This window comes from Euprymna scolopes, chromosome 4 (assembly GCF_053919585.1).
Source record: "Euprymna scolopes isolate OS-2025 chromosome 4, ASM5391958v1, whole genome shotgun sequence".
Lineage (NCBI taxonomy): Eukaryota > Metazoa > Mollusca > Cephalopoda > Sepiida > Sepiolidae > Euprymna > Euprymna scolopes.
This window is the reverse complement of record NC_136485.1, coordinates 107,522,480-107,550,264: the sequence shown is the minus strand read 5'-3', so window position 1 is coordinate 107,550,264 and position 27,785 is coordinate 107,522,480. Positions and strand designations below refer to the sequence as shown.

The 27,785-nt window shown below is 34.0% G+C and overlaps 1 protein-coding gene across 1 annotated transcript in view; it reads left to right on the top strand.

Annotated features, from left to right (window-relative positions):
* The window catches only part of LOC145271805 (cell adhesion molecule Dscam2-like), a 1,042,283-nt gene that overhangs the window by 512,763 nt on the left and 501,735 nt on the right, over positions 1–27,785 (top strand). The window contains exon 3 of the mRNA XM_080127011.1: positions 15,526–15,650. Coding sequence (XP_079983137.1) covers positions 15,526–15,650 — 125 coding nt within the window. The remainder of the gene's footprint in view (positions 1–15,525; positions 15,651–27,785) is intronic.

Sequence of the window (27,785 nt, the reverse complement as noted above, 5' to 3'; positions counted from 1 at the left end):
ACTGTACATAAAAAAATCTTAATAAAATAGGAAATAACAGATATAAGGAAACAAAAGTATTTTTGCATCATTGATATGTTCAAAAGAAAAACTACGAATGATTCCTCTTCAATGTTTCAAAAGATTGTTTAATTTGACAATGAAACTTTTATAACAAAAACAATACAAGTAAATATGAGACAATGACAAGTGCAAAATCTACAAGAGCAAAAAATAAATTTCAGGTTTTGAATAAATCTTAATTTAAAATGTCTATTTTTTTATTCAGATTTTATATCTATTGCATTAGATTCCTTCAAATTTGTTCATTTCTTAAAAATAATTTTAAAAAAATCATCTTTCACATTATTCAATGTGGACTTATTTATTTTATCTTGCCTATAATGGCTATAAAAGTATGACGACCAAATTCTGAATGCATATAACATTTATTTTAGAAATTTAAATGCAGATTAAGCTGTCCCTCTCCAGCATTGCTCGTTAATGTTATTTTCTTTATTTAAGTAAGCCAAGATTTTTTTATCTAAAATAGTAATATTTTCTTTCTAAATGTAATTTCGAAAGTTAGATCTAATTATACAATACTAGCATTTCAGCCCGGCGTTGCCCGGATGTTTGGAGGTGTATGTTGAGCAATAAAAAAAAAGCGGTCAATTTTTTAAATTTTGACCCTTATTATGGCCCTTTAACATTTGTTTTGGGCTCAAATCAAGTTATTAAGTTAGATCCATGTCCAAGGAACCTATATCTAAAATTTAAAGTGTTTAGACCAAACATTGGCGGAGAAGTTTGGTAGAGTTCTCAAAGGTCAAATCGTTGAACTTTGACTCCTTAACAGCCAAATTTCTGGCTGAAAACCGATTACAAAGATTTTCCCAAATCTCAGTACCCTGTATATCAAATTTTGAGTCTGTAAACTGAAAATTGACAATCATACCGTTGGAAAATGTACACACACAGATACACACACACAGAGTTCACTTTTATATATAGAGAGATCAGTTTGCTATTAAATTATTAACTGAACAAAATGGTTAGAAAATTTTAAGTATTTGTTGTTATTCTCCCCCTCCCCACATATGGATAGACGATTAAAAATGGGACATTTAGATCCCATTCGACCTATTTCATATATATATATATATATATATATATATATATATATATATATATATATATACACACACACACACACACACACACACACAAGTTCAAATGCAAAATGTAATTAATCCTTCTACTCTAATAGTTTCTTATATCAAACTGCTACACTTTGGAATTCCCTCCCTGTTACCTGTTTTGGTGACTGTACTAATATGATCAATTTTAAGTCTAATGCAAACAGACCTCTCACTTCTCAACTCCCTACATAGTGTCCCTGTAGATATGGTTCGAAATAGTAATCCCTTATGTCGAACTGGCTCTATGCCTTGGGGGTTAAATAAGAGTAAAAAATACAAAGATATCGAATTCTTCAAATTGAGAAACGTTACAAAGACGAATATTTCAATTTTACAATTTGACCGTACAAGTTTATTTCACTTATAGGCAAGAATAATAGTCAAATGTCATTATTTTAACAAAATAATTTGAAAAATGTTAGCGTGGTTGAACTTTTCATAATAGTACCTATTTACTATGCCTCCCCACGGGACAGAGTTAGACACCAGGGTCGTTTTTTAACGTGGAGAAAAGGTACAAAAATAAAAAATTGTCTCGGTCGTGAAGGACTGATCCTCCACCGAAAGAGAACAAGAAATGGAAGTGCAGCATCTGAAGAACAGATGGTATTTATTTGCTCCCCCACAGAACAAATTAGGCACAAGGCCGTTTTTAATGTGAGGTAAAAACCAGCTCCCCCAAAAGTAGGCAAAAAGGGGGCACTCTGGTTACCAAAAATAATAATTGTCCCAGTATAGAGGGCCTCCCCTCCATCGACTGGTACAAATCATCTTAAGTGCAGCATCTGCCGGAACAGATACTACACTTTGATCTTGGCCAAAAAGGAGCAATTGAACATTTTCTAAATTGTGTTTATTGCGTTTTGCATTAAAAAATTTCATGTATAATGGATTCACCCGAATTATATAAATGCAGTAGATTTGTAACAAATAATCATTTCTTGTTTGGAGACAAGGACAAATGACACAGGTAAGAAACATTATTTTGATAACATAAATAAGTTAGCTTTATAAAACTGGAGCAAAAAAAAAAAAAATGGACCTATTATTCAAAACATTTTTTGTTCTTTTGTTTAGGGGAGGTGGTGTTTGATCAACATTGTTGGAGAGCCAAATTTAATATAATGTTTTGTTTTTAAATCCCCGAAACAGTGTTTCATGGTAAACAACTAATGATTCCTGAAAACTCAAGACTATTGTGAGTTTGAGAAAGCAAGTTTGTTCAGCAATTACAGGAGATTAAATGACTTATGGAAAAAAATAATTTTCCAACGAAGGACTAAAAATTACATTTTTGTGAAAAAAGAAACAAACTTTTTATATAGTTTTCAAGGTTAAAAAAGCTTCCGAGACCACACACACACACACATATATATATATATATATATATATATATATATATATATATATATATATATATATATATATATATATATATATATATATATGTTGTTGATTCTTATTCAATCCTGGACATCGTCGGATTTTCTTGCTAGTGTATATATATATATATATATATATATATATATATATATATATATATATATATATATATATACCCACCATACTTTTATTGTCATTGAAATCAGTGAAATTTCCCTCTTTTTAATCAAATCGATTGATTGCCTGCTCTAGTTAGGGACCCTCCTCTGCAGTGTACTGGGAGGAAGCTTCACTTGCTTTGCCGCAACGACTAAGTTCATAATGAATTGTAGTAAACATTGCACTGTAGAGAATTTACTGTTGATTTTATAAAATTATTTTATATAATGGCTTGCACATTGCAAAACTCATGTATCATGGTTCAATCTTGCTCTAAACAGAAACATTCATTTTGAATGTGCTCCTCTCTCATAAAAGAATCTACAGTTGATTTCATAGACTGGACCTTTCTGCTTGTGCGGTGATAAAACTTCTTAAATTCACTTGTGGTGTTAGGTTGTATAAAAGTGTTAACTTTGGTCAAAATCAGACTTCCTTCTTCAATCGAATTTTTTCGATTATCAATACTTATCAGACGCATTCCTATGCAAAACTTTCGTAATAACACTTCTAGACACATTAGATACTTTAGTGTGAAATTTTAAAAAGTCGGCCCAGCCATCTCCGAGTCCATAGGGAACGAAATCACACGCACAGAGTTCCATTTTATGTAATAGTATATATATCGTTATTCTAAGTATCTATATTTCAGTAGTTGCCAATAATTCAAGTAACGATATTTTAAATCTTTCTTCCTCTTAAAAGCAGCCACATAGAAAACACAAGAAGTGATTATGTTGTGGCCTGTCTATTACAACGTCTATATAAATAAAATTATTATACAATATTTATTAGAACTAGATAATATATGAATGTATTAACAACTTAAACTTTTTTGAAGTTAATATCATTTCTACTGCCTAACACCAGTCTCCGCCCAAATGAAATATCGATCAGACTAAATATAAAAATTAGCAAAATCGACTGGAAGTAATTTTTGGAGAAATATAGCTATAGAAGACCCAAATCAAACCGACTTTACTCTATTGTATAGAATAGTACGGCATAATCACGTTGACACACTGGTTCCCACGGGATCACTGAAGTTAAGCAACGTTAAACCTGGTCAGTACTTAATGGGTAACCATTTGAGACTTCCAGGTGATGTATGTGCTCTTTGCTTATCTTGGCATTGTTTCTAGTCGTACTGGACTTCTCCTTGCGACTGGACTCAAACAGTGGCGATTCAGGAGAGGTGTGTTTGGTGATTGTGCAACCGTTACCGCACAATTATGCGCAGCTAGCCCTACAGAGGGTATCCTTTTTCTTTCAAAACTGAACAAGGGCATCGATAGAACAGTGCATATGACTCGTATAACTGTGTTGAGAGTAATAAATATACAAGTCAGTCACAACATTTGTTTTTATTGCACTCAAGAATTTACGCATTGCAGACACCCTCCTCCAACTAAATAAATAAAAACTAGAAACAACGTGAAAGACAAATCTACCACGGAACAGCAATATGAGATAGCAGTAAATAATAATCATGAGGGAAATATTTCTATACCATTTGTAGAATAGGTCAATCAAATCCGCACTTACACGGGGTTTGCCATGTAAAACATAGAATTGCAGACAAGCTAAATGTGCATCTCTTCCAGACAGGTGCATCATTGTAATAAAATCATCAAAAGTGCATTTATAGTACGTGGGATGATGTAAAATTGTCAGAGAAATGAGTGGTGTGTGTATGAGGCATGATATCTATGTAACATAGCACGGACGCAAATGCATGTGAAATGACATTACAAGTAAAGGAAAAAAAAAAAGGCTATAAAAAAAAAGAAAGAACGATCACGTTAGAGACGTGAAAAACGTTCGAGATCACATGAAAGGCGCGAATGATGCTCGTGAAGAGACATCAGAGTGGTAACGAGAAAATGTTGTGCAACAAAAAGAAAAAGCGAGTTGAAGTCCTTTTCATTCTTTATCTCCTTTGCGATTGAGATTACAACGTTTTGGTTCAGGACAGCGTTACAATCTATGCATGTACGTAAATAGTGGGGGGCATCGATTGTAGTTTTAGTCAACGACAGGAAGCATAAGAGTTTTAAAGGAAGCAGTGTTTCACGTCTTTCCTCATTGAACAATCCCTTCTCACAGAAGAGACATTACTAGTTTTCCTCCACCATATTATTATTTACATGAAAAATACTCGACAGAGCTCCAATCTATAGCTCCTCCTTGTGCGACACATTCATAAGAACTCGTCTTAATACCACAACTGTAAAGAACTTTTACTTCTTTCTCTATATGCCTAATATGTGATGCCTTCATTCAGTCTCAAGAGACAATGGATACCTTCTGTAAGGGTAGCTGCACATGTAATTGTGAGGCAAGGATTGCACAAGCCCAAACCACACCTCTTCTGAATCGGTACTGCTTGAGTCCAGTGGCAAGGAGAAGTGCTAGACGACTGGAAACAATACGGAGATAAGCGGAGAGCACATAGAGCACCTGGAATTCCCAAATGGTTACCCATTTTAGTACCAACCAGGCTCAATGTTGCTTAACTTCGGTGATCCAGCGGGAACTGGTGTGTCAACATGAATTAGGTCATGTCCAAGGTCAGGCTTAATTTGCATGAACAGAATTTCTCTCCAAAAACTTCTCATCAGTGTAACACATTATTACAGGACTGCTTATCTGCAGACTATAACATATGAATCCTCAAATCCAATGTTAACTAATACTTTTCATAAACCATGTCAATAATCAAATTTTGTTCATTGTCAATCCTCTTATAATATTTGTCATTGTTATTGATCTTGACATATGATTAAACCTTATCGAATCTTTACAGAAAAAAACTTGAACAATTGTGCAGCCAGTATTTATATAATTATGACTATACTGTAAATACGGCACCATTCCATTGACATACTGGTTCTCATTAGATTAGCAAAGTTTAGCAATGTAGAGTTTCATTAGTATTAGATGGGCGATCATTTGATAATGTCAAACACTCTATGCAACACCTCACTACAAAAACTGCAAAAATTTTGTTACCTCTTTGGACTGAGATATGCATGTGACCAGGGGTCAATTGTGAATTTGATATTTCCAGAAAATTTTTTCCATCAGAGGAAGCTGACATATTTTGAGCAGAGTGAATGCCGAACCCAGGACTATCATGTTCTTTTACAAAAACAGGGGAAAAGGATGTAATTCACTTAATATGTTTGAAAAGGTGCACAATTTATACACCATTAAGGTTAGAAGAAGTATATTAATGAAGGTATTAGGAGCAAGAGGAAAGATTAATGGCTTTTTTATCGTGGGTTTCTAGGCTTTTTTTTTATAATGGAGTCACTTCTTATTAAAGCCTGCAGGCCACTCGAGGATAAGGGTTAATGTGTGTACAGTAGTCGATGGGACAATATTATAGTAATTGTTAGTAGTGGAAATTTGATAAATTGGATTACGTAAGGAGACAGATCATCAAGAACTTGTTTATATTGGACTTGAAGACGACCATAGTGTAATCAGCTGGAAAGCAGGCAAACAGAAGAGAGTTCCACAGGCGTGGTTCTAAGAAAGAAGCTTTGTTCATGAAATCCATGTTTAGGTTTAGGCACAGATAAAGAGTGGGGGAAATTATTGATAGTGGTTTCAATGAGATGAATGTTTTTCGTGAAAGTTTGTCGAGGGAGGACCATAGATTGGAGCTCAGACGAGCACTTGCCATGAAAATAACAATAGAGCAGGGACAGGCTCACAACGTCTCTTGTGTTGGAAAAAGGTTGCAGGCAAGAGAGAAGTGCATTCCCTACTAGGCTACAAAGTCTATTTTGAACTATCAAGGTAGGATAAGTTGCTTTGAGCAGTTCCTGTCCAGATGCGGCAACAGTACTCCATCTTAGGACGTACTTGGCTTTTATACAAGTAGAGAATTTTATCAGCAGTGAGATATCTATTGGAGTGGTAGAATGAGCCCACCGTTTTTCCTGTGATCTTGGAAATGGATTTGATGTATATGTTCCATCTCAGATCAGGAGCAAAGGTTAAACCTAGACACTTTTCAAAACATGGAGCCTCGAGTCATTCATTTTAATTGATGCCAGACAGAGGTGCGAGCGCTGATGATGGAAAGATAGAAGTTTGGTTTTAGATGCATTAGAATTAACCAGCAACCTCTTCCCCCATTGCACTATGTGCTCAAGATTAGAGGAGATAGAATCAGAAAGGTCTTGGTAATTACGGCCTTTGAAGTGTTGCCATAGATGGTAGTGTCGTCAGCATAAGTGTCTACGAATGATCTCAGAATGTGATTTGGGAGATCATTTATGTAAATAAGGAAGGGAATTGGGTGCAGAATGGACCCCTGAGGGACACCAGCATTAATACTGTGAGCTTCTGATTTCTGCCCATTAACCACTACTCTTATAACCCTATCAGAGAGAAATTATTTAATAATTGAGAAGACATTTCCAGCTATACTATAGTTGGAGATTTTGCCATACCCTATCAAAGGCCTTTGATATGTCGAGAGCAATTGCTCTAGAAACGAACACCCCATTGAGAGATTCATTAATCCTGTGAGATATAACAGTTCGCACATCTGCTGTAGATCTAGTGTAACACAGACTATATTGAAAATATTCAATATTGGTTGAAACTTTTTCAGCACTATAATTGGTATGCCATCAGGGCCAGTTGCTTTACTGGGATCAAGGTTTTTAATTAGCTTGACAATATATTTGTATATTGCATGGCGTGTTTTCAGTCACAGGAGGAAATATGGGGGGGTTGGTGGCCCTGCTCACATAGGGTAGAATTAGCTGCAAAGTTCTTGGCAAAGAGTTTGGTTTTGTCCGATGCTGACGAGATTACCTCAACTTCATCGATGATAGTTGGGATAAAGTACATGGTTCTATTCAGGAACCTGATCCTGCATAGATGTTATGCTAAGGACGAATCAGTTACACTGGTATGGTCATGTAGAGCGTGTATCCTCATTGGAGAAGCAAGGATGACTTAAATTGCAGGAAGATTGACTGGCCAAGGAAAACTTTGAAACAAGTGATTACAGAAGACTTCAGAGTAAAATTTGGATCCTTTGTACAATGTGAATTGGAGAGTGAGCTTGCATAATGGATATGAATACATTTGGGTTCCCCACCACAAAAATATAATTGGCTGGTGTAAGTCATAAATACAGATGGATATTAGCAGCCTGGAAGAGACATTGAAAGATACACTGAAAGCCCAAAGCTTAAGCACATTACCAGCTATGACTATGAACAATCATTCATTAATGTGACTTACTAGATTGTATTACTCAATTATTGTAGCCAACACTAATCAGTTACTTAAAACAAATATATTCCTTTTCAGGATATGTCACACCAGCAAACGTCTGATCCCTGAAAAAAGGGAAAAGAGACAGTCAACGTATAGAAGAAAATAAGGATTTGAAGTTTGTATCCATTAGACTTACCATAGCAGTTGGATTGTATTTAGACTTACCATAGCAGTTGGATTGTATTTAGACTTACCATAGCAGTTGGATTGTATTTAGACTTACCATAGCAGTTGGATTGTATTTAGACTTACCATAGCAGTTGGATTGTATTTAGACTTACCATAGCAGTTGGATTGTATTTAGACTTACCATAGCAGTTGGATTGTATTTAGACTTACCATAGCAGTTGGATTGTATTTAGACTTACCATAGCAGTTGGATTGTATTTAGACTTACCATAACAGTTGGATTGTATTTAGACTTACCATAGCAGTTGGATTGTATTTAGACTTACCATAGCAGTTGGATTGTATTTAGACTTACCATAGCAGTTGGATTGTATTTAGACTTACCATAGCAGTTGGATTCTTCGAACTATTCTTCTCATCTTGACTGTTATTTGCCCAACGTTTCGATCGATGTAACCTCCTCCTTCAGGTGTGTCTTATCGAACCCTGGAATTGATATGTCAAACTTGGGAATCTTTATTGCAAGGACGCGTGATGCAGTGGATAGAGCACTTGACAAAATTCAGTTGTAAATGTTACACTCTTCTTGAGGTTGACGATTTAATCCTCAGTGCAAGTGACTCAAAAACACAATCACAAATTACTTAGGACTTACCCAGTCATGACTGATGGAAGGAGAGCAAGTTACCCTCCTGGATTAAATAAAGGGTTCTGTTTTACATTCCACGAAGATTCTCTGAGTTTGACAGAAAGATTTCCAAACTCAACAAGATACACTTGAAGAAGGTCAGAGGTTGTATCAGCCCAGACGTTGTTACATACAAGATGAAAACAGTTGTCCAAATAATCCAACTAACCGTGACGTCTCTCCTTCTCCCATATTTTGTATTCTCTTTCTGCCTTGAGAACAGAGAGAAATGGTGTGATTTCTTTCTCTCACACAGATAGATGAGTAAGAGACAACTACAAAACGCACATTATGCTTTATATATAATATTATATTCTAAATGTGAGAAACAGGAAGTTGGTATGGACAATACATATGCATACAAAAAAAAAAAAGAAAATAAACCCTTTTTTAGTTAGTTAAATGCCAAAACACTATAACTATTTTAAATGAATGGTTGAGAATATCAAGCGTCGTATACATTCACCCTTACTGGATCTGAAGTATCCGTGACGTCTTGCTTGTCGAGTGGACATTTGACAAATGTACAAAACTATGATGTTGTAGATCTTTGTTGGTGATATTAATTTGGATGAATGGACACAAAAACAACTGCAGAAAGTTTGCCTTCAGGACCGCTTGTGAATTTAATATTCCTTAGAAACTTTCTCCTTCAGATGAAGTTGACTTAACCCAACCAGTAAGTAATGTAAGTAATTGAACACAAAATACTGAAATATAGAAACGTTGGACTTTTTTTTTGTGTGGCTAGATTCTTTAAAATTATGAAATATAGAAATTCATATTTTATTCTTGCAACCATTTTTTTAAGCGTGCCGTCTTTTCTCCTTCCCACTTTTGCTCTCTCTTTCTTTTTGCTTTAAGGACAGCGTTATTTCTCTCTCTCTCTCTCTCTCTCTCTCTCTCTCTCTCTCTCTCTCTCACACACATAAGTGGGAGTGAGAGCGTACTCTGTTAACCTAAAAAGTGATGGAAGGAAAAATTAATAAAATTTAAAAAAAAGAGGAAAAAGATATATTCTAAAACCGATGCATTATGTTGACAGACGTAATCGTGAGCCAGTAAGAAGTGAGGAATGTCATTACAGTTTGCCTCAAATAAGAACTTGCCATAATGAATGTATTCAACTGTCGACGTAGATTCAAATATAGCTTACATAATAGACATTTTCTGGCATTGTATGCCAGCAGAACATTGGAGAAGCAGTCGGTGTTCTCGCACTAATACAAACAGGTTACTAATGAATCTGTATGGCACTACATCATTAACAAGCTCTTGCTTTTGGGGAAAACAGTATCAGCTGAATGTTTAGATAAATGAGATTCATTTTTCATACTGTGTGTCAGTGGTGAGCCACTATTCCATACTCATGAATAAATAAAGCAATACTAATCATCATCAGCAACATAAACAGCATCATCATCATAATCAGCAGCAGCAACATAATTATCATCAGCAGTAAGATCATCATCAGCAGCAACATAAACAGCATCATCATCACAATCAGCAGCAGCAACATAATCATCATCAGCAGTAAGATCATCATCAGCAACATAAACAGCATCATCATCATAATCAGCAGCAGCAACATAATCATCATCAGCAATAAGATCATCATCATCAGCAGCAGCAACATTACGATCAGCAGCAATATGATGATCACTAGCAACATCATCATCATCAACAGCGTTTTCATTATCACTATGAACAAGCATTTGCATACACATGTTTTAATTTTGAAGATGAAATTTTCATCTTGGGGGTTATTCTTACAAAATTTCAGCCAAGAGAACTTTCCACCTTCTTGTCAGTTTGATTGTTTTATGGCATATCAATCCTTTTCGAGTTATTTAATACCGAGTCTAATAATTTGGAAATTATGTTTTGGCTGTTGTAACATCCGAGCTTCTCCGGGTGCGTCTTGTCAAACTTGAAAATCTTTATTAAAAATAAAATTACAAATTAAAGCTCTCACCCGGTCATGGCTGATGGAACAAGAATAAATTTCTTCTGTAAATTAAATAGTTCAAAATTCCATACTGATTCCAGAGCTTTACAAAGCACATTTGAAGGTCAGAGGTTACAGCAGCCAAAATATTTATGAGAATACAGTCTATTAGCGGAACAGTAGTCCAAATAATCTGAATAATATGAAGACAGTTATTCGTTTGTTTAATTTTTTTAATGTGTTAATGTTACACAAGAGAATATTGTTTATATGTAGGAAAATAAGAATTAAACATCTACAATAAGTTGCTGGAAAATAAGTTGCATCATTCTACCTCTCTAAAAGATATCTTACTCCCGATGCAATCCTCTATCAGAACCAAATACATGTAAAATAAAGTACTACTGTCACATAAGTGGTGGAGTCGCTCAGAGCATCCTATCCTGTCTTGACAGAGTTCAAAACAGGCTTCGAAATCTAGTCAGTGATCCCTCTTTCTCGTTCCTGCAGCTTCTTTTCCACAGAAGAAACGTTGTTAACCTGACTACGATCTATCGTTATTTTCATGGTAGGTGCTCGTCTGAGCTTTAATCTAAAGTTCCCCCTGCCAAACATTCACAAAAAAAGCATTTGTCTAGCTGCCACTTCTATCAATAATTTCCCCACTCTCTTCAGTACCTAAATGTAAATTGCATAAACAAAGCTTCTTTGCTAGTTTGGAGTTGTAAGTCATTTTAATTTAAAAAAAGAAATGAAATGTTGTTCCAAACAAAATGACAGTATCAATCCAGAGAAGGCGACGATTTTTCGGTAAGTAGCTAATCTGAAGAAGTTTTAAAGAGCAGAAGTCATTTTCATGTGAAGACTAAAAGCTGTGTGATAATTCTTAAGAGACTCGGTATATTTATGAAGTGATTTTAGTTTCTGATTGGTTGATAGCAGAGCGTGGGGCCTTTTGATTGGTCAGTTCCTATCACTCCTGTCTATAAATAGAAACTTTACTTTTTGTAATCATACCATCATTATAGCAAAAATATTGCAACACTTAGAACTGGCCACCTATGGAGCTCTGTTCTGCTAGCCTGCTTTCTGACTGGAAAAGAGTCGTCTTCAAATTCAATGTAAACACGTTCTTATTGGGCTGGCCTCTTAAATAGCTATATTCTACCACTAATGATCACTAAGCTGTTGTCTCAGTGAATACCATACACTCATTAACCTTCATCCTCAAGTGGCCTTCGAGCCTTGATAAGTGATTAATATCTTATAAAAAATTGTCTACTAGGTTACCCCAACAAATGTCTTGTATATACTGCATACACAGGTTGACTCAAATTAAATACCACCAACATAAATAATCGTTAAGAACATGCATAATTCTTTTGCGATTCAACCATATTTGATAAAAATAAACTATGTCTGGCATTGACCGCCAAGTTTCTGTGATGAATAACCAACACTGTTTCATGGTCGTTCAGTTATATGCAGATAAGCATTTGTTATTGTTTCAGCAGTAGGATGTGTAATTATGAATCGGCTCCACACTTACCGGGAGTTGATTCTCCGGATTTTTATCTGTAGGGCCAACTGAAGATAATGTCTGCCAGAATAATCCTCAGATCCCCTTGAAATGAGGAAAACTGTTGCAGCTAAAATCAGTCCCATCCAGACATGTTTGTAATGCAGAGGTTCATATTTAGAACATATTGTTAAACAACAATAAAAGGCTGTTGGTCAGTCATAATTGAAACTTTGGTGGACAAGTTAGATATCGATTGAAGTTTATTTATACCAAATAAGGGTTGGATTGCAGAAACGATAGTAAATTTTACTTCCGATTTCGTTATAAGTGGTGTTTAATTTGGATCATCGTGTATATGTAATTTTGTCCATATTTTTTTTCTTGTTGAAAATTTTAATGAATCAAAGAATATAAAAAATTCTGGTAAAAAGATCATATGAAAATAAATGTAAACTACAAAGGATTTCAAAACATATGAATCTTTTTCTTGGAAATAAATTTGTTGTTTCCATTTCCTCTTATAACTGGAATTGGTTTCATCTGGTGTATCTTTGTCATTTGTTGATCAAAATAAGAATCAACATTTTAGTTTTGTATAAGATTTTATTTGTGTAAGATTTTATTGTATTGTAAATTTCACATGAAAGTACTTGATGTGTCTGGGAGTGTTCTTACGCAGATTTTGTATCGGAATGCCCCCGAAAAGTATCGAAAAAATCCAATTAAAAAAGAAAGTCCGATACATCCTAACCTCACAAGTGCATTTAATAAACTTTATCACCGCACGAGCAGAAAGGTCCAACCTATAAAATCAACTGTGGATAAGAATCTATATGATAGAGGTGCGTTCGAAATTTATCAAATTTTATGCACGATTTTTATCGCTTTTAAATGTAAGATTTATTGTTGGTTTATTTTTTTTTTTATTAGCGATTCTGTGTTATTTAATTGTTACGCTCGCCTGTATATACTTCAGTTTGTGTCGATCCGTTACACATCTGTATTGTATTACCTTCTATATACCGACAGTAGATCATTATTAATACAGGTCTTTCGATGTTCTTTTTGTGATTTTTGTCTTGTTGTCGTACAAGTTTTCCAAACTAAATAAATATAAAAAGGAAAGAGATATTTAAAAAATCACATTTTACATTTAGCAGTAATATGTCTACCTAGAATACCATTTAAAAAAAACAACAGAAAGCGCCAAACATACAAATACTTGGATGGCAAAAAAGAAAAAAGAAATCAGAAAAGATCAAAAGACAATGTTCTGTGGTCATTGACACGACTTGGATTAATATATAAATAAAATTAATATGAAAAATGCCTGAAAAAACCTACGGCCACTTCCTAGGACATTTTTCAGTGTGATGAGAGATGCGTGGGGGAAGGGTTGGTTGCAACAGGGAAAGAGTGTACATCTGACTTCCTGTTGTATTTTCACATCTAAAGAAAACAGCACATAGGAGATTATATATATATATATATATATATATATATATATATATATATATATATATATATATATATATATGTATGTATGTATGTATATATATATATATATGTATGTATGTATGTATATATATATATATATGTATGTATGTATATATATATATATATGTATGTATGTATGTATATATATATATATGTATGTATGTATGTATATATATATATATGTATGTATGTATGTATATATATATATATATATATATGTATGTATGTATGTATATATATATGTATGTATGTATATATATATATATATATATATATATGTATGTATATATATATATATGTATATATATATATGTATGTATATATATATATATGTATATATATATATATATATATATATATATATATATATATATATAGTAATTTATAAAATATATATGGCGACTAAGCTACACTGAATATTCTTCGTTTCATCCACTGTAGGATTCGTCAGGCTTATGCGCATAAGCCTGACGAATCCTACAGTGGATGAAACGCAGAATATTCAGTGTAGCTTAGTCGCCATATATATTTTATAAATTACTAACTAGCTCTACCTACGTATTGAGCACTTTTGAAGTAAATACTTAAAGTTTACGCATAAATCTATACTTTCGTATATTAAATTTGTGAGTAAAGAGAGAGAGAGAGCACTCATCCTGACCTTTTTTCTTGACAAGTATATTAACTGAAGCATTCCTACATTAAATCTATTAGCATAGATTTTCATCAAAACCCACACCTAACCTTGTGTATAACCTCATAGAATGAAATGAATACAAAACTCATCTCCAAAGTTTTAAAAACATCTCTAGTACTATGTTTCTACGATCATCATCATCATATCGTATTAATCCGAAGATTCTACTCTAGACATTAGTTTCCCTGACATTTTTCTAGTCAGATCTTGTCTAGAAAGACATATGGTACTTACGCAAAGGACCACGTAAAGGTTGTCAATTAAATGAAAGAGTTTTTTTTTTTCTGGAACGAATTTGATTCGAACTTAAAATACACAGGTCGTCAGTCCGTGTCGTAAACTACTTGACGATCTTCAACTCTCATGTTTCTACAATTAAATACATTCACACTTACTAGATCTGAAGTATCCGTGACGTCTTGCTTGTCGAGTGGACATTTGACAAAGGTACAAAACGTATGCTGTTATAGATCTTTGTTGGTGATATTAATTTGGATTAATGGACACTGACCTGAATACTCGGGCCCAGTACGTTGTAGACTCAGTCGCAAAAGAGACAAAGAATAGGAACGAATTTCTCCTATTTCAGGTTTAAGGAAAATATCATTACTCCTCATTTTCCCGCCATACGTGACTTCTCTTTACGTCACCCACGTCTATAACGTGATCGTTAGTCTGTGCACACGTTCTTTTTATTGTGTTTTTTCTTTTTCCTTGTCGCGACGTTACTTTGCACACGGCTCGGTATTTGCATACAGCCGCCATACGCGCTTCCTCGCTCTTTTACAAATAGATGAGAAGGAGATTCTTGCAGTTGGGAGAACATTTTATTTTGAAAGTTTTGTCAGTGTTCTTTCCGTTGATGTCTGAACAAACGTTTCTCCCGGGTTTAAAACCGATATTTCGGTTTGCTACAGTTTCTTGAACTATTTTAAATATCAATGCTTTGCTTTTTTATATTTAATTTAAACATTCTCGTGTACATTGATGTCTTTTTATGCTTTGTCTTTTCAGTCACTGGAGGAAGATCTCATCGGTACTACGCCCCTCGTTTCAACGAACGTTCAAAGAACATCACATCATTCATCGGTGACACAGCTATACTATATTGTTCAGTAGTAAACTTGGGTACAAAAACAGTAAGTAAAAACTTCTTGTTAACCCTTCCCTTTCCTCATTCTTATTGTATATATGAAAATAATATATAATATACTAGACTTTTTGTCCTTTTTTAAAAACTGGTGAAACTTAGAACGACTACTTTATGCCAATTGATGGTTAAATGTGTGCTCATTTTTTGAATTAAATACTGTAACGTGTTCGTCACACTTCAAACCTCTCTTGGACCCCCCCCCCCTCACGCCATCCGATACTGTCGCTAAGGGTCAAACAAACAAAAATAAATCCGACTCGACATTTTTTCTTTTTAACAAAAGGCACTTATTACTATTACTTTCCAAACAATTATTGTTTGTTTGTTTATTTGTTTTTTTTTTTACTGTTTATTTCGTCTGCCATTAGATTAACAAAAACCCGTCGTCTCGATACCAGCTTAAGTCTCTCGTCGCCACCACACTTCCATCTCGCCCAGGGTGCAGTTTTCTTTCTCCAGACCTCACGCTGACCATAGCCAGCCATTTTTCGCCTTCACCTTTACATCTCCATCTTTCCCAGCGCGCACATTGCTTCTCACCGTGCTGGCCTTTTGTTTCTTTTTCTTAGAACGTTCTGTTACAATACTAAGGACTAGCAGATACCACAATATCTTGTTTGTAAGGTTGTTATTCTAATAAACTCAAAACATTGTATGCAGAAAATGAGAACTTCGATACAACGTTTCATGTTTAAGGAAAATATTATTTATTTTGTATATTTCATACACCAAACACAGTAAAGAAAAAACTCATGCCATAAATCTTACTGGCATAATAGCGACAATTTTCACAAAGTTCAACTTTTAAAAAGAAATAGCAAGAGAGAGAGAGAGAGAGAGAGAGAGAGAGAGAGAGAGAAAAAAAGAGAATAACTACCGTCATTTTCTTTTTTCTCTCTCTTTCTTCTCCGTTTTGTTTTTCGATCTTAATCTCTATTTATGCATTTGAGTCCATGATATGACGCTCACATCATGCCCCCAAATACTGACACAACTATGTTACAAGTTTGTTGCACCTTATAACAAACGTTCATATAAAATTTCTACCGGATCGGCTCAGTAGTCTCCGAGAAAAAAGTAGAACGGACAGATAAATTGAAATATAATATAGAACTATTTTATATTAGATTCTATCTTGATAAAGAGTGTTCGATGGTTTTCGGCCAGAAATCTGGCCGTTAAGGGGTCAAAGTTCAACGATTTGACCTTTGAGAACTCTACCTAACTCCTCCGACAATTTTGGGTCTAAACATTTGAAATTTGACATAAAGGGTATTCAAAGATAGGGCAAGCATTTAAATCGGTTTGGGTCGAAAATTTTTAGTTACCAATATATAAATGTATGTATGTATGTGTCAGATCATGTCATATGCTACTGGTACCATGTAACCCAGTACTACCTGTCTCATGGTCGGGTCACCGGCGACTAAACTGGTTCCCCCACCAGACTTGTTTGGTGAGGAGGGCGGCTAGTCTCCCTGGAGGATTAAAAACAAGACCTTCCAAAGGGCGAATGAACTTTTTTTCTGGGTCAACGGCCAACTAGCACCGTGTATATTTGTGTGTGTGTATATGTGTATTGGGGTGGAGAGGGCTCCCGTAAGCCGTGGTGAAGGCAACCTTTCTAGGAGAAGCAAATCTCTGATTTAAAAAACCATAAAGCGGGAGACCAGTACCCGCATTAAGCTGGTCTGCAGTTTAATTTGTTGCTGGCTATCTTGCTCTTGCTTGTTGCTGGATCTCAACATTTTGAACCGAGAGAGAGACTTAGCTGTCGTACAAAGCTAAGACTCTGTAACATCATCTTTGTATAGATACTCCCTCAGGCATTTGGGCTCATGGATGTTAAATGTCTGCGGGAGTGGCACTCGTCTGACAAGACGTTGCAATCATCATGTATGTATGTATGCATGTGTGCCTTAAATTTTCGACAGAGGCAATGGATTTTACCAAGATCAGTATCGTTTTTAAGTCCAACCTTTCAGACGACAAATATCGAAAAATTGGCTAAAAACATAAATATCTTCATCTTAAACTGGGAACTTTTCTACAGGGGGTGGTCGCTTTTTTCGCCAATATTTTTAAAAGTCATCCTCTCCTTTCGATCGAGCCTTAATTTTAAAAAATGTCACTTCTGGTTTGGCGGTGGTCATAACAGCATAGACGTCAAGTTTTTTTTCCCGTTCTTTTCCTCCTTCACGGTACGGGTTCGAGGCTGCCTTCCTACTAAAACTTTTTTTTTTTTTTTTGCTCAACAGACACATCCAAACATCAGGGCAACGCCGGGCTGAAATGCTAGTATAATAAAAAAAGAATATGATCATGTTAATGTATCGAACATGTTATATATGATCATGTTAATGTATCGAACGTGAAACTCAAACTACATACATTTTATCGGTTTTTAGGCTAAAATTAAAGTGTGTATTTGTCTTCTTCTCAACAATCGCCAACCAAACGCTGTTTTCTATGATTCTATTCTCTTTCATCTTCCATTCTCGGTCTGGCCGTGTTATCGTCTCTCACACATTGCTAGCTGTCAAAAGCGAGCACATGTTTACAAGTACAAAAATATAAAACAAGAGAACTTTCCAGAACAAAACACAATTCCAACATATTCTGCAGATATTCGTTGTACTCTGGATGTATGCATGTGTGTGTATGTGTGTGATACCATTGATCCCCTAAACGCTAACGTCCACATACTGTCTGTCGAGGTTAATTTTGTGTCTGTTGACGTCAGCTCATCTCAATCTGCTCCAGGCCATAACCTGCCATCAAACGAAAAACTGTCAATTCACGACTGTCCACAAACTGAAAACTGTCGCAAAACTTACACCCACTCCTAAACTGTGCGTAAACTAACTCTAAATATATTGACCTCTATGTCCGGTCCTTTGTCCCAATCAACTTCATAGCTTGATTAACCATCTGTGTGCATTGGGAAATCACCTCATCCATTGTCTTTATATTAACCTCAGTTCCTATATCTTTGTACTGCTAAGCAACTATTTCTTCTTATTATTGTTTTTCTTCTTTTCTTTTTAATCAATTCCTAACACTGTGAGAGGGATACGCCAATAATATCACAAAATAATGGTGTGATGACTCTGCTCATGCCGGATGAATGGAACGGAAATAAATCATTAGTTTTAGGGATAGATACACCTTCTGTAGGCTTATATATTTTGAAACTACAATAATCATAGTACATAGACAAGTAGAATTCAAACACAGTGCAATATCTTGAGGTCTGCGTTTGCGCCAGACATTCCCAGAATGCATGATAGCAATATCCAATACACAAATGATACATTTGTGAATTTTCTACGAGTCTCACTTGTATAAAAGTGTGTTATATGGTAATACTAGCAGAGAGGCTCGACGTTGCCTGGGATTGAATGATGATCAACAAATGTTTCACACTCTCATATATTTATTGTCATCAAAATCGGTGAAATCCAATCAAATCGATTGATTGCATGTTCTAGTTGGGGAACCATCACAGTGCACCGGGAGGAAGTTTTATATGCCTCCTAGCAGTGACTTAGTCAACAACACATTGTAGTATGCATTGCACTGCAGATAACATACTGTTGATTTTATATGTCCGGCCTTTGGACTTGTGTGGTAAAAAAAATTCAAATGCACTTGTGATGTTAGGCTGTGTAAGGTGTTAACTTTGGTCAAAATCGCCTGTTCCTTCTTTCATCAGATTATTTTGATTATCGATACTTATCGAAGACATTCTGATACAAAACCTATCTAGGTTTTGTATCAGAATGTGCAAAGCAAATAAAGTCCCTTCGTGTGAAACTGAATAAAAATCGGCCAAGCCGTTTTCAACTCCAACACAAATTTCCTTTTATATATTAGTGTAGGTATATATTTTAAGTAAAGCTATTATCCCATAGATTATATTTATCATTCAGTTATCAACTTAGCGGAGACGTTTGCCAACATGTTATTAAGTTCATTTACTTTATTAAATTGTATAATGCAAAATAAATAAATAAATAAATAAATAAATACAATCTTATTAATCTGTAAAAAAAAAAGAAGAGGAAAAAGTTAGAACCAATTCGGAACCACACTGATTCTAATTATATGCAATTTACATGCAGAACATTTTATACGTTCTCATTATAAAATGCTCGACGAGTTAATTGGTTCTCGTGACAGCGATAGAAGTTTCTGTTTTAAATTAACAGACAGATTTTCACACTTTTACGATACATTTCTTTACAAGTCTAAATCTTACATTATATCAGACTCATTGATATGATAGTTCTAAATATTGACGGTTTATAGAAATAGGAATAGGTCACCAAATAATTTCTTTTTAACATTTATAAGATAATATATAATAATATTTCTTACAAGGGGCGTTCCAAATGTAATATTGCCTATTTTTCATTGCACCCAAATGAATCAGAGGGGGATTGCAAATTGTATTAATGGCCGAACTGGTGCATTCACGACCTGAAAGTTTCATCTTTTTATTGCAGATATTGATAGTGTGAAACTCTAAGAATGCAACCCCTTTCATAGACGTGCGTCAAAATCAGAAGTGCATCATTGAGTTCTTGGCATTCAGAATGATGGTGAGTGCATTGAGAATGGTGATGATTATGTAGAAAAACAAATTCTGAAGCACAAAATATTGCTCGTTTTAATGATACCACTCCCGTCTTCATATCTCTTCAACTGTTTTGGTTAACACATAAATATGAGGCTTTATTTTGGGAAAACCACTTTAATTACTTTGAAGAAAGTATAAAATCTTTGTCTGTTTGTCAATTCCATTTTTTCTCAGAAAATTTGGTTGAAATTTTGTGTGGGCGTTTGTTATGATACAGTGCAGCGAACTAAGCATTATGGTATCCGTTCGATGCACAGTTAGGGATTATCAAGAATTAGTCACCACAATAGAGTTACTCTGGAAGTTTTGCATAACGAGCTATAACTTATGTCCTTTTTTAACAGGCTAAAAGTTTAGTCCATTTATATTCATTAACTTCTCTCTGAGAGTTGTTGGAACTAAAAAATCTTTGAAATTTGCTAAAATTCTATTTGTTCGATGACGTATGATGACGTATGAGGTTTGCAATAGTAAAGCTATTAACTTATTTCCAAAAGTGCAATGTAACTTTTTGTGTGAACTGCTTTGCTTCTTACCATAATCAGAAAATTTTATCTTGAACGTATGACCTCTTGATTTATAAAATGCATCACATGTAACCAGTGTCCTATTTATAGGAGAGTCAATATTTCGCTTTTTACATGACATAAGTAACTTTGTGTATTCTAGCCTGTAGTCATTACACAACTCAGTAGTAAAAAAATTAGATACCCTGACCATAATAGGTTAAGACTTATCAGAACCTATAAGTTTCTGTAGGGACCAGAGTTGTTTCTCTTTGGAGAGAAATTGTTTTCTATGCTAGAGTTATGTTCCTTAGTAAAAACGCTAAGACTACGTTGAAAAAGAGGTAGACCCCAAATCGCATTACAAACACACAATTTCATCAGAATTTTCATATGAGCACGTGGTTGAGAATTTCAACAGATATAGTAGAGCCAACATTGGCTTCTAAGCATTTCTCTGAAATTGTCTTCATATTAATTTTTTACATGAACAACGTATTTCTGTATGCAACCTTAGATCTTACTTGTCTTGTTTTATTGCCTTTATAGTTTATCGTAGGCAAACTATTAATATACAATACAGGCTTTTACCATCTTTCAATTTCTACATGTGTGTTGCCAATATAGCCCCTTATGAATTTTACCAACACTCAATATTCTAAGAGAATTACTGTAAACCCTTTACTCGTGCATTGCTAATCTTAATGAAATGTCTAATATTTTATTTCATACTCGCATATGTTTGTCAAAGATACTAGACAAATGGTTGTATCATTTTACTGCTCACAAAGGTATTTCCAGATGCAATATTCTACAAGAGCCAAATATGCTCTGGCATGGAATACTATTGCAACATTCGGAGAAGGGCTGCTAAAGGTATCCTTTTCTGCCATGACAGGGCACAAAACCAGCTTTAAAATCAAGTGGGGGGCGGCGGAAGTTTTTCTCTTCCTCTTCCTCATAAAAGAGATGTTGCAAATCTATATCTGCTCTATCGTAGGTTTCATGTCAGGTGCTCGATTAGGCTATCTATGATCCCCACCTAAAACATTTGCAACAAATACTCATCTAGTTATAATTCAACAATTGTCTTTATTCTCTATCTAAAATTAAAACCTAAAACTAAACGAAAATTCCATGAGCAAAGTTCTTTTTCTCTGGTACCTGAATGTGGGATACAGTACTGCAGGGTTGCTTCCATGCTGACTAACATTGTCGTTTTCAAGTCTAATGTGAAAATATTCTTGTTGATAGGTCCTGTTAAATAATTGAACCCTACTCAAGTTTCACCTTACCAATCATTGCGGTGTTTACTCACTGGACACTGGGCACTCATTAACCTTTAAGCTCAAATGATCTCTGGACCTTGATAAGTGGTGACTAAAACATGTATAAATACATTTGAAGCCAAAACTGCCAAGCGAAATAAACAGGTGTTTAATCTTCAAATTTCACTCAACGCTTCTAACGGATATACACAAAAATAACTACCCAGATTTTCAAAATGCGCGACCACGCATCACCTATCCGGCTTCACAAAACTCCGCAGTTAACAACATCATGTGGACTCTTCATCGAACTATCTTCCACTACATCATGTCGAGGAAGAAGTGGAAAACAAAAAGATTGATAAAGGAGTCTTACTCCGGAATATATTTCTTTAAAAATAAAGTCCTGTTTATTTTATAAAAAAATTCGCGTTGCAGTTTTGGCTTCAAATGTATTTATACATGTTTTATATATATATATATATATATATATATATATATAAATTCCAGATAGGAAATTTGTCAGGAAAGATGATTCGGTTCTCGAGTACATTGCCGTCCTTTGCTAGAAACGACAAGACGAGACGAAACTCTAGAATGTCACATTCTGTTTTCAACAAAATCCAGCACAGCAAACAATTCTCTTTATGTTCCAGAGTTCTATTTGAATAAAATTGGTTTATATTTTAGTGAAGATGTTGATGTTTTCATGGAAGATAGTGATACTTTTCTTATACAAGTCCAGTCAGATACTTCTAGAAAGTAACTTTCTGCATCGTTTCTTCCAGATCAATCATCTATAACACTAAACGATCAACGGATCAAGGTGAATGTGCCAATACTGTAAGAAATGTGCATTTATTACAAAAATCGTTTAAAAATGACAATATTTCTGATACAGATATTTATACTATTTGGGGGTTTACTCTTCTTGCAAAGGAGTCGAAATAATTTTCTAAGGGGCATAACTCTAGCAGAGAAAACAGTTTCTTACCCATGGAAATAATTCTGATTTCTACAGGAACTTACAAGTTCTTTTATTAAACATCAATATTCCCAACCATCATAGCAATGGGGTTTAATATCAAATAAGATTTAAATATTATTATGTTGTTTTGTGAAGAAATTTATCGTAAGCGTAAGAAAATATTGCAGGTAATTTAAATTTTATTGTATCGAAATCATATTGAAGATGTCATTTCAATAAAAATAAAAACTTGTCTTTTTATCCACATATCCATACTGCATAGCTACTCTATATACTCAATACAAAATTGAATTATGAAAAATAAGAAAACATGAACATTTAGAGCGTATTTTTATTTTCTTTTTTAGCGACAAATGGTAAAAGGTGGATTCCAACAGAACGCCCCCTCTCTTGAACAAACATCACAATTCTGATATGGCAATTGATTAGGCATACAAGCTCAGTAATGCAAATCTAAAATGCATTACCGATATGACAAACATTGAAGCTTTTTGCAAAGCTTAACATCTAAAGTACATCGGCCACATGAGCGGTCAAAAGCAGTGGTCTACAGAAATGGTTTCCGTTTTGTAGCGCAGCATATAATTAACATCTGCTTTTGATATCAACGGATAACAACTACAGAAGATAGTGATGATCGTCGTCGTGGTCGTCATGGTGAAAGAATCGGATTTCAAATTGTTGCTGGTCAAGCTACGATAAGCAACAGAATCTCCAGAGAAAACACTGTCCTGCAGAGTCATTAATGAAGTGCAATTGCTCCCTATACACATTAGGATTCGTGATTGTTTGGACATTTATTTCTGCCAGATTGTTGCATTAGTTCTGTATACTAACTCAAAAATGTTACCTTCCGGTGATTTTTCATCTAAATTCTGAGGAGGTCGATTTGAATTTTGTTCCAGCAGTAACTCAGAAAGATTAGTATTCTTGAGTGCAAACGTAGTTTTCAATATAAAGTTAGGTATATGTATATGCTTATATGTTTGTATATATAGATATTTTTATGGCAATCGCTTCAGACAAGGCGTGAAACCACTTGAGGTAAGGAACTAAAAAAATACTACTTCAAGGTCAAAAACGTGTCAACGTTAAATGGAATAGATTCTGATCCAGAAAACAGCAATTCTCCCCTCGGTGTCGGAAACATCGCTCTTGGAACGTGAGAACTCAAGGACAAAATAAGAATAAGCGATTATTCACTAAATAAATAACCGTTTATTATAAATTTAGGAACTCTGAAACCATTTCATTTCGAATTTCTATTTTTTCCCTGTAAGTGTTGTATAATACTTTAAACTTTCCCCATTCAGAAAAAGAGCCTGACAGAAAAAAAAAAAATTAAAAAACAACTGAATATTTGATCACTCTCTCTTCATGATAAAAAAGAAAGATCACTTTGCCGACGAACTTTCGATTTACTGCCATGAAAATTTTGATAGCAGGGGTGATTCAGATGAACATTCTATCCCGCCTATCTTCAGTGGAATAACAGAATGACCTTGATTATAAATATTCATTTTCTTCACTAACGTTGATTAAAACAAAAATGCACTTTCTATGCTTAATGTCTTTTTATAACAAGCCGCATAATTTGGGCAACATTAGTTTAGTTTCATGCGAAAGGGGTGAAGGGAGTTGGTGGAAGGCTTTATGAAAGTCAGATACCAACGATCTTAATCAATTTTCAACAATAGGTAAACGATGGGAAATAATATTCTCAAACTATAGTTTCTCTGAAGTATTTTGAAAAGTTTTCGGAAACATTATATGGGGGTTAGATATTTCAATATTGACACACATTTTGGTAATTGTGAAAAACAATTAAACCTAAAATTGAAGAAATGATAAAACAGCTTATTATTAAGTTATACAGCAGTTTCACATCAAAAGATTAATTCATTATGTTGTCCAATATTATAAAGTTTTGTTACAGATAAATATTATGATCTAATATGTATAAGTTTACTAATTACATTTATGAAAAAACATGTGAAGCATGCATGATCCCTCGTGAGTGCACAATGAACGAGGCATAAAAAAATGACTAACTTCGGAATACCCCCTCATTTAGTCACAAAAGTCGTCAAATTCTGGTTAAAATAAACAAACCGTGCAGTTTAAGGCCTTAACATAGATTCTGAAACATGCAAAAAAGAAATGACTAAGTCCATCATTTGCCCCCCCCCCCACACACACTAATTTGCCCCTAAAATCCCCAAGGCCTTAACATATTTTAATTTAAGTTTAGCGCCATACAAATTTTGGATAAATATAGTAAAATAATCCCAAAAATTGAGTGTACTTATTAGCCATAAAAGAGCCCCTGAGGCACACACAAGAGTTATCACAAAGTATAGACAAACAAAATTATATAAAAATCAGTTAGTTACAACTTTTCAGAAAGTTTTATAAAAATCCAAGGCATCAATTTTTTTTTTAATAAGCACAAAAGTGTCAATTTTAGCCATTTTAATCCAAAAGGCACCTCTAGGCTGACAGCCGGAGTTTTCCTGGAAAGTCTGTTCTGTTACTTTTTATTTATATCATGTTTAATGTTTGTGCAAAATTTTTAAGAATTCCAAGGCGTAGTTATTGAGAAAAGTGCGGACAGACGAACGGACAAGAGTGAATTTACAGGTCCCTCCTTCTTTTGTCGGTGGGGGGGGGGACCAAAGAACATTAGCAAAAACTCTTGTTTGCTGAACTTCGAAAAAGAATTTTCCCATGGATACAAAATGACCGTCAAAATGAATCTTATTTACAGGATCAAAAGTGATTTCTCTACTACTACTACTACTACATTTCATATGAAATACAATAAATTATGATTATTAACAACTAGGAGGCAGGGGGAGGAGGAGTCTGGTCATAAAATACACTTAAATATATTTTTCCGATTTCGTATTTATTATTATTAGAGCCAATTCTCTATTGAATGAATATATATATATATATATATATATATATATATATATATATATATATATATATATATATATATATATATATATATATATACTTCAAAATAAAGTTATTTAACAATCAGCTTGTATGGAAACCTGTGATTATAAGATTTACAAAATATTACTGGCAGTAATATTCTATAAGTATTAGCTAATCTAAATAAGAATTGCTAAATAAATTCATCCATCCAAACAATGATTTTACTCGTTATAAACCATCCTGGGTGTATGAATATTATTTTCTGTTAATTTCAGTGTTGTGAGACTAGTAGTTTAAGTTTATCGGTTAAACACACACATACGTACATCTATTATTTTATTTATATAGATAATTTCTCTGACTACATTGTAAACTAACAAATTAATCATCTTTCAGCCAAGATATGTAAAAATCATAACAGCAATAATATTAATACATCAATTTATCTTACTGCATCCAAATAAACCATAACTATATATTAGATAAATAAATACTAAAATATACCTATACCAACAATGATATTTATTCTACCAGCAATGATTTCACTATCTTTTATAAAAAATCTAAAACTATTAACCTCCGACTTTCAAAATAACCCATCATTTAAAAACTAGTAATGTCATATATTTAACTGCCAATGAGTCGCTTAATAATGTGGCGTAACAGATAAAGTACGAGATAAAATTCAGTTCTTAAAGAAACCTTTCTAGAGGCTGAAGGTTCAATCTTCAGTGCAGGCGATACTAAGAATACAATTGCGAATTACTTAAGATTTCTATGTGGCCATGTTTACCCGTGCAGATTAATGAGTTCGACAAGATACACCTAAAGAAGGTCAAAGATTACATAGGTCAAAACTTTGTGTTAATAACACACAAGATGAGAACAGTAGTCCAAAAAATACAAATGTTTCTTTTTACATATCTCTCAGGGTCAATACGATTAAAAAAAATGACACTTCTTCCATTAAAATAATAGTTATTGTCAGTTAAATTTTCTTTCAATAAATAAAACGAATATAGCTAGTCTTTATTTTTTTATTTAACTTTTATCAATTTAATTCTTTCTAAAAGAATAAATATACTCTGTCTTCTTACCATGCAATAATTTTTGTACAATTTTTGGTGTCTGTAAGAACCGGTAGTGAAGTGGATCGAGTACTTGATAAAATTAACTTGCAAAAGTTATATTCCTAGAAATTGAATCACTTCATCTTCACTGCTAGTGACACAAAAATTACAATTGCAAATTACTTATGACTTTTACCAAGTTATGGTTAACGGAACGAGACCATACTACCTCATAAATTAAATGAAGGGTTCTGTTCGAAATTCCATTCATATTCATGAATCCGACAAGCTGCACCTGAAGAAGGTCGGAGGTTACATCAAGCGAAACATTGTGCAAATAGCACTAAAGATGAGAATGGTAGTCTGAAGAATCCAAATAATATGGAATCTTCTTCTAGTCAATAAAATGAACGTCACTTTTCGATATGTATTTATTGAAAATTGCATTGTTATAGTCAATGGACGATATAATTTGATTTGGGAACAATTCATTTAAAAGTAGGTAAAGTATGTATCTTTTTTTACCAGAACGACATCAGAGTAATCACTAAGGTGCATCTCCATTATTCAACGAATGATCTATTTTTTTTTATTCTATGAAAGGCGATAACGTACGACCATGAAATGCCTTAGTTTATTATTATATAGATAAACATTAGAACAATTATCACTTACCGTATTACTTTTTTTTTAAGATTTCA